Source organism: Heteronotia binoei, chromosome 2 (assembly GCF_032191835.1).
Source record: "Heteronotia binoei isolate CCM8104 ecotype False Entrance Well chromosome 2, APGP_CSIRO_Hbin_v1, whole genome shotgun sequence".
NCBI lineage: Eukaryota > Metazoa > Chordata > Lepidosauria > Squamata > Gekkonidae > Heteronotia > Heteronotia binoei.
The window spans coordinates 9625842-9634655 of NC_083224.1; the positions used below are offsets into that span (position 1 = coordinate 9625842).

Consider the following 8814-nt stretch of genomic DNA (forward strand, 5'->3'; position numbering starts at 1 on the left):
GAAAGGGAGGGAAGGGCGGGAGGAAGGAAGGAAAGGGAGGGAAGGGAAGGAAGAGGTAGGAAAGGAAGGGAGGAAGGAAGGAAAGAGAGGAAGGAAAGGAAGGGAGGAAGGGAAGGAATGGAACGAAAATAGATGGAGAGGTGGGAAGAAAGAAAATAGATGGAGAGGTGGGAAGACAAGCCACCAGCTGGCTTGTCTTGGAGAAGCAATTTAAACAGACAAATGCCTTCTCCAAGCCAGCTGATGGGGCGATGGGGGCTTTGAAAGCCACACAGCATGTGTAAAAGAGCCACCTGTGGCTCCTGATCCGCAATTTGGCCCCCCCTGGTCGAGGAGATGAGAGACCCAGGTTCGAATCCCCATTCTGCCACGAAGTCCTTTTGAGTAGCAGGAACTCCTTTGCATATGAGGCCACAAATGTTCCCTCTAAGCTGCAGAGTCTCATGAGCAGAAATTCTACTTTGTGAGCTGCTGGCCTTCAAGTGGTGAGCTCCTGCATCAATTAGTGTGCTCTGGGGTCATCCTGCCTGAGCTAAGACAAAAATCTGTGAGCTGGAGGCTCAAAATCTGTGAGCTAGCTCACGATAACTCAGCTTAGAGGGAACCCAGGCATGCATTTAGAGACGGCTAATGGCAAGCTTAGGCCAGTGAGATAGGGCAGGGGTCCCCGATGGGATGCCTCTGGTGGCATAGTGCCCACCAACACCTTTCTGAATGCCCACCAAGTGTTTTTAGAAAGTGGGTGGGGACAGATGGGGCTTTTGCCCAGCAGGGCTTCTGATTGGCCACTGGAGATCTGATTGACTGTGCTAGTTTTTTAAAACTTTGCTTTGGCAGCTACTGCCACCACAGCACAAGGATATTCATTGCCTGACTGAAGGTAAGTGGTGGCAACCATTTTGTGTCTAGCTCCGCCTACTGCCGCAGCTATTTTGTGACTAGCTCCACCTACTGCTGCAGCCATTTTGTGACCAGTTCCACCTGTTGCTACAGCCATTTTGTGTCTTAACTCCACCTACTGCTGCAGCCATTTTATGTCTAGCTCCACCTACTACAGCAGCCATTTTGTGTCTAGCTCTACCTACTGCTGCAGCCATTTTGCGTCTAGCTCTGCCTACTACGGCAGTCATTTTGTGTCTCGCTCCACCTACCACAGCAACCATTGTGTCTAGCCCCACCTTCTACAGCACCCATTTTGTGTCTAGCTCCACCTATTGCAGCAGCTATTTTGCATCTAGCTCCACCTAATGCTGCAGCCATTTCGTGTCTAGCTCCACCTACTGCTGCAGCCATTTTGTGTCTAGCTCCACCTACTACAGCAGCCATTTTGCATTTAGCTCCACCTACTGCTGCAGCCATTTTGCGACTAGCTCTGCCTACCACGGCAGTCATTTTGTGTCTCGCTGCACCCACTACAGCGCCCCTTTTGTGTCTAGCTCCCACCTATTGCAGCCGCCATTTTGTGACTAGCTCCACCTTCTGCTGCCACCATTTTGTGGCTGTGCCCACCATGCTGTGTAAGAATTCCAAAGCACCCACAGGCTCCAGAAGGCTGAAGACCCGCAGGGCAGGGATCATTGAATGGAAAGAGAGCCAGGAGACTGGAAGCAACGTAGGCATGGAAGGCAACTGAGCCAGTTCAGGAAGAGCAAGACCAGCACTCCTGGCTCTGCTGTCTAGTCTCAATGGCCGATTGAGAGAACTGCCCGGCCAGGAGGCTCTTGGGTTTGGATCCTAGCAGAGCCCAGCCGAATCTGTCACTGCCCGCTCTCCTCCTGCAGTTTGGAGCCTTTTCTCTAGGGAAGGGGGGTGCAGCCGTCCTGCCAGGATACTAGGGGAGGGGGTCTCTCTCTGCTTTCCAGCGCAGGTCGTACCTGGTGGCTGCCACGGTGCTGGGATCCCTCTATTGCCTGTCCTGCCTGGTCCTCTTTTTCGGCGTGAAGGAGCAGCAGGTACGTTCACCTGTCCTAACTTTCCCCCCCACCTGAATGAAGATTTGGAAGGGGCAACCAGGAGATAGGGCAGAGGATTCTATGAAGGTTCCAACCACACGTTCCTGTTCACACGGCAGTGGTTTTTTATCATGCACCAGGTTTCACGTGGGATGCTTGGTATGACTCAGTCTTTATAAAGGACACAGACAAAGGCAATTTTTTTAAAAAAAGCTTAAATAAAAATATCGGCACTCGTTGGTCTTAAAGGTGCTTTCTTTGTGTCTCTCCCATGGGATCCAGGAACTGGGCAAAGGAAGCTCCGGCTCTTTCCTTTCTTTCCCAGGGGACCAGGTGGGGGAGGAGCCTCAGCCAGTCGTGGCTCTTAATAGGCCATGTCTGTGAGGCAGAATTTGTCGTTTTTAGTACCTACAGTTACTCTGAATAAGTTTAAGATTTTATATATATTTTAAATTGGTTTCTTACTGTGATTGTTTTTATGATGTAACCTGCCCTGAGCCTGTCTACGGGAAGGGCGGGCTGAAAATCGAAAGAAAGAAAAAGGAAAGAAAGAAAGAAAGAAAGAAAGAAAGAAAGAAAGAAAGAAAGAAAGAAAGAAAGAGAGAAAAAGAAAAAGAGAGAAAGGAAGAAAGAAAGAGAGAGAAAGAGAGAGAGAAAGAGAGAGCGAAAGAGAGAAAGAAAGAAAGAGAGAGAGAGAGAGAGAGAGAGAAAGAGAAAAAGAAAAAAGAGAGAAAGGAAGAAAGAGAGAGAAAGAAAGAAAGAGAGAGAAAAAGAAAAAAGAGAGAAAGGAAGAAAGAGAGAGAAAGAGAGAGCGAAAGAGAGAAAGAAAGAAAGAAAGAAAGAGAGAGAGAGAGAGAGAAAAAGAGAAAAAGAAAAAAGAGAGAAAGGAAGAAAGAAAGAGAGAGAAAGAAAGAAAGAAAGAAAAGAAAGAAAGAAAGAAAGAAAGAAAGAAAGGCTTGACTCAGTAGCTCTGCTGTGCGATTGAGAGAGCAAGCAAGCTCTGCCTCCCCCCGTTCCTATGGAGAAAATAGAGGCTTTGCTCCGTAGCTCCTGTGCGATTGAGCAAGCCTTGCAAAGCAAGCTGTGATGCAAAAGGAGGCAAGAGAAAGGGAGAAAGAAGCAGACAACAGCCAGTTTCTCAAGGGCCTGATAGGAGCCCTCTGCAGGGCTGATTTGGCCTCTGGGCCACATGTTTCACACCCCTGCACTAGACCATCTCTTTCTTGCAGGCCCACTCAGCCCTTTGGGAAAGGCCAGTCAGCCCTTCTTCCGGTGCCTGCGGATCATCCTGAGCCACCGATCTTACGTCTGGCTTCTTTGTGGTTTCTTGTGTGCCTCGCTGGCCTTCCAGGTATGGCGCCTCCATCTTGCGGCAGAGGTGGGGAACTGCGCTGCCCGCTGGTCTCTTGAAATAGAGACCCGGGGGTAGTTGTCCCGAGACTTTAGTTGAGGATGGCAATTGGGGTGGTGAAGGACAAAGAATCAGCAGGATCTCCATGCGTGTACAAAACCAGCCTCTCAAGGAGACAGTGGTGCGCCATGCTGTTTGTCTAGTAGGGTTGTCCAATGTGGTGCTATAAATATTTCAAAGTTTTCTTCCCGTAACATATGCCATAATATATACCAGAGAACCAGTTTGGTGTAGTGGTGAAGTGTGCGAACTCTTATCTGGGAGAACCGGGTTTGATTCCCCACTCCTCCACTTGCAGCTGCTGGAATGGCCTTGGGTCAGCCATAGCTCTCTTGGAGCTGTCCTTGAAAGGGCAGCTGCTGTGAGAGCCCTCTCAACTCCACCCACCTCACAGGGTGTATGTTGTGGGGGGAGGAAGGTGAAGATTGTGAGCCGCTCAGAGACTCTGAGTGGAGGGCAGGGTCTAAATCCAATTTCTCCTCCTCCTCCCTCTCTTCCTCCTCCTTTCCCCTCCTCCTCCTCCTCTTCCTGCTCCTTCTCCTCTTCCTCCTCCTTCTCCTCTCCCTCTTCCTGCTCCTTCTCCTCTTCCTCCTCCTTTTTCTCCTCTTCCTCCCCCTCTTCCTTTTCCTTTTCTCCCTCTTCCTGCTCCTTCTCTTCCTCCTCCTTCTCTTCTCTCTCTTCTTGCTCCTTCTCCTCTTCCTCCTCCTCTATCTCCTCTTCCTCCCCCTCTTCCTCCTCCTTCTCCTCTCCCTCTTTCTGCTCCTTCTCCTCTTCTTCCTTCTCTTCTCCCTCTTCCTGCTCCTTCTCCTCTTCCTCCTCCTTTTTCTCCTCCATCTCCTCCCCCTCTTCCTCCTCCTTCTCCTCTCCCTCTTCCTGCTCCTTCTCCTCTTCCTCCTCCTTTTTCTCCTCCTCCTCCCCCTCTTCCTTCTCCTTTCTCCTCTTCCTCCCCTTCTCCCTCTTTCTCCTCCTCTTCTTCCTTCTCTTCCTCCCCCTCTTTCTCCTCCTCCTCCTTTCTCCGCTTCCTCCTCTCTCTCCTCCTCCTCCCCCTCTTCCTCCCCTTCCCCCTCTTCCTCCTACTTCTCCTCCTTCTCCTCCCCCTCTTCCTCTTCCTCCTCCTTCTCTTCGTTGCCTCTTTCTCTGGCACGCTCACCCTCCTTCTGCTCTCCTGCAGCTCGCCCAGGGGATTTTCGCCTTTTTCTGCACACATGCGGCAGGGCTTCCTGGGACCTTCCAACACCTGGTACTCATCATGCTGGTAAGGCCCTCTTCCTTTGTCCCCTGGGTGTGTCTGATCCCCGGGGGAGGGAATTGAGGTGATTGCCAGCCTGCCCCGCCATGGCAACCGTTCCTACGGAGGCTGACCCTGCGTAGGTTGCAGCTTGTCTAGGGAATCCTTGCCTTTTCCAGCTGCCCAATCCCTACGCTCCATAGAGCTTGGCGAGGGTTAAATTAGGGATGCCAGCCTCCAGGTGGGACTTGGAGATTTCCTGGAATGACCGCTGATCTCCAGTCTAAAAGGATCAGTTCTCCTGGAGACTACAGGGCAGGGGTGGCCGAACTTGCTTAATGTAAGAGCCATATAGAATAAATGTCAAAGGTCTGAGAGCCGCAAAACAGGAAGGAAGGAAGTTGGGCAGAGGTGGAGAGAGAGAGGTGGAAAGAAAGCAACTTTAACTTTAAATTCCTTCTCCAAGCTGCCAGCTCCCTTGACTTGGAGAAGTAATTTAAAGAGACAAATGCCTTCTCTAAGCCAGCAGACAAGTGGGGACTTGGAGATCCACAATATGTGTGAAAGAGCCACAGTTTGGCCACCCTTGCTGCAGGGTTTCGTTCCCCTGGAGGAAATGCCTGCCTTGGAGGGGGGAATCTAGAACAATATACTCTGCTGAGGTCCCTGGCTTTCTTAAACCCCTCCCCCAAACTCCACCCCTAAATCTCCAGGAATTTCCCAGCTCATACCTGGCAACCCTTGACATGATTGCTCTGTATAAGTAGAATCATAGAATCACAGAGTTGGAAGGAACCCCCAGGTTCATCTAGTCCAACCCCCTGCACAACGCAGGGGATTCACAAGATACCTCCCCCTCAATTCATAGGAATTCCACAGGAAATTACCTCGCCCTAAATTCACAGGAACAGTGTTGCTGTTAGATGGCCATCTAAAAAAGGGAAAGGCAGTCCCCTGTGCAAGCACCAGTCGTTTCCGACTCTGGAGTGACATTGCTTTCACAACGTTTTCACGGCAGACTTTTTACAGGGTGGTTTGCCCTTGCCTTCCCCAGTCATCTGCACTTTCCCCCCAGCGAGCTGGGGACTCATTTTACCGACCTTGGAAGGCTGAGTCAACCTGGAGCCGGCTACCTGAACCAGCTTCCGCTGGGATCGAACTCCAGTCGTGAGCAGAGGGCTCCGACTGCAGGACTGCAGCTTTACCACTCTGCCCCACGGGACTCTTAACATCTCTTTAGCTTCTAGAAAGAGAGTTCATCGTTGATTTGAGCTAGAACCCACCGATTTGCCTTTTATCCATGCAGAAATCTCCCCCAACACCAGATTTCAAATGAAAATACTTATTTAAGTGATAAAAACGAAAGGATCCTACATGATAACTCAGCAACACTTCCCCCCCCCCTCGCCGCCCTTGTGAACGTCTGCGCCATACGCACACTTTCTTTGCTTTTTCCCCCAGCCTCCATGCATGCAGAAAACTAGCACCTCAGGCAAAGGCACTTCGTGTTCCCTGACAAGCTATCTGTCTACATACAAGGAGCTGGCTCTCCTCCCCCGCTAAAGTGACTCCTGTCAAACTCGGGTCGTGAGCAGAGCTGAGGACTGCAGTATTGCAGCTTTACCACTCTGCGCCACGGGGCTCATCTAGAAAGCCATCTAGGAAAGGACCTGAGTTCGATCCCAGCGGAAGCTGGTTCAGGTAGCCGGCTCGAGGTTGACTCAGCCTTCCATCCTTCCGAGGTCTGTAAAAGGAGTGCCCAGCTTGCCGGGGGGGAAAATGTAGATGACTGGGGAAGGCGATGGCAAACCGTCCTGTAAAAAGTCTGCCGTGAAAATGTTGTGCGAGCACCAGTCATTTCCGACTCTGCGGTGACGTTGCTTTCACAACGTTTTCAAGGCAGACTTCTTTACGGGGTGGTTTGCCCTTGCCTTCCCCAGTCGTCTATGCTTTCCCCGCAGCAAGCTGGGGACTCATTTGACTGACCTCGGAAGGATGGAAGGCTGAATCAACCTTGGGCCGGCTTCCCGAACCAGCTTTCGTCGGGATCGAACTCAGGTCGTGAGCAGAGAGTTCAGACCACAGTACTGCTGCTTTACCACTCTGCACCACGGAGCCGCTTAGATAGCCATCTAGCCTCTGTTGAGAAACCTCCAGGGAAGTAGAGCCCACCACCTCCCAAGGAGGAAGCCTGTTCCACCTAGAAACCGCTCTAACTGGAGGGCAGCAGAGGAGAGGACTCGCAATAACAGGCTTAAATTAAGGGTGGGAAGGTACCGGCTGGATATTAGGGAAAACTTTTTTACAGTAAGAGTCGTTCAGCGGTGGAATGGGCTGCCTAGGGAAGTGGTCCTTGAGCAATGGCAACACAATATAAGCAAAAATAAAAAAAGCAAACCTATTGTGTCAAAAAACAAATTGACAACTTACAAAAATTAATGCATTGTATTATGGAAAACGTCCAGACTTAATATCAACACACAGACCTTAAAGAACAAAATCCCATATAAACAGTTTCAAAGGATGACTCCGAAAAACCAGTTTTCATAAAGTCTATAAGGAGTGCTATGGCTCAAGTGTAAAGTTTCAAACGGAGTCCTTTAATCATTAATCAATAATTTGATATCCTGAATGCGCTGTGAGAAATATTGGTCTGAGGACCCTTTCAGAGTTGGCTTATGAAGAATCTGTAAAGGCAGCGGAACACAATTCAAACTGGTGGTTGCGTGAAGGAAAGAATTTCTCCTTTGAAGCCGACTCTATGGAAGGACTCCGTTTGAAACTTTACACTTGAGTCATAGCACTCCAGTTTGGTGTAGTGGTTAAGTGTGCAGACTCTTATCTGGGAGAACCGGGTTTGATTCCCCACTCCTCCACTTGCAGCTGCTGGAATGGCCTTGGGTCAGCCATAGCTCTGGCAGAGGTTGTCCTTGAAAGGGCATCGGCTGTGAGAGCCCTCTTCAGCCCCACCCACCTCACAGGGTGTCTGTTGTGGGGGAGGAAGGTAAAGGATATTGTGAGCCGCTCTGAGACTCTTCGGAGTGGAGTGCGGGATATAAATCCAATATCTTCTTCATCTTCTTATAGACTTTATGAAGACTGGTTTTTCAGAGTCATCCTTTGAAACTGTTTATATGGGATTTTGTTCTTTAATGTCTGTGTGTTGATATTAAGTCTGGACGTTTTCCATAATATAGTGCATTAATGTTTTGTAAGTTGTCATTTTTTTTTTTGACACAATAGGTTTGGTTTTTTTGGATTTTTAGGGAGGTGCTCCTGGCAGTCTTGAAGCAGCGGCTGGACAAACCCTCGTCAGGGATGCTCTCGGGCTGATCCGGCCTTGAGCAGGGGGTTGGACTAGATGGCCTCTAGGGCCCCTTCCAGCTCTGTGATTCTGTGATCTATTGTCTGTAAAGCCATGAGGAACCTGGTTGCATTGGCAAAGCCCTTCGTTGTGCAAGACTGTATTTGATTGTATTATGTTTTTAAAATGCTGTTTGGGGAGCTGCCCTAAATGTCGGCTGGGAAGCAAAGCGGCTACGGAGTAAATAGATAAAAGCAAAACCGCTGTGTATACAGAAAATGAATCAACAATGATAGAATGAAGCAGGGGCGGCCAACAGTAGCTCTCCAGATGTTTCTCTTGCCTACACCTCCCATCAGCCCCAGCCAGCATGGCCAATGGCCGGGGCTGATGGGAGTTGTAGGCAAAAAAAAAATCTGGAGAGCTACCGTTGGCCTCCCCTGGAATAAAGCGTCCAAATAATTTCTGCAGATACCCCAAATACCCCAAAGCTTGTGCCTTTTGGAAACTGAATATGTCTTAGTTTGATATCGTTGTTGTGAGTTTACAGGACGGCTCTTGGAAGCAACTTGCTTGCGAAACGTGGTGTATAAAGTCGACGAACACATAAAGGGAATGTAGAATCTTTCGGGCTCAAGTGCCGTGTTCTACTGGAGAAAGTTTTCCTTCCAGATGTTTCGTTAGCTGCAGAGAACATCCTGAGTGGCGTTGCAGCCGGAGCAGGCGCTCTGACCTTCTTGGCTGCTGTGCATTGAGTGAGGCCAGGGCTGCTGGAGAGCTGCTATTTCTAGGCTGGAGGAGGTGTGGTGAAAGGGCAATAGCAGCTCTCCAGCAGCCCTGGCCTCACTCAGTGCACAGCAGCCAAGAAGGTCAGAGCACCTGCTCCGGCTGCAACGCCACTGAGGATGTTCTCCGCAGC

The 8814-nt window shown here is 49.9% G+C and overlaps 1 protein-coding gene across 1 annotated transcript in view; it reads left to right on the top strand.

The window, feature by feature from the left end:
- Positions 1 to 8814, top strand: part of LOC132590709 (sodium-dependent lysophosphatidylcholine symporter 1-like) — a 47901-nt gene that overhangs the window by 23798 nt on the left and 15289 nt on the right. Inside the window, exons 7-9 of the mRNA XM_060263650.1 lie at positions 1863 to 1956; positions 3164 to 3303; positions 4535 to 4618. Coding sequence (XP_060119633.1) covers positions 1863 to 1956; positions 3164 to 3303; positions 4535 to 4618 — 318 coding nt within the window. The remainder of the gene's footprint in view (positions 1 to 1862; positions 1957 to 3163; positions 3304 to 4534; positions 4619 to 8814) is intronic.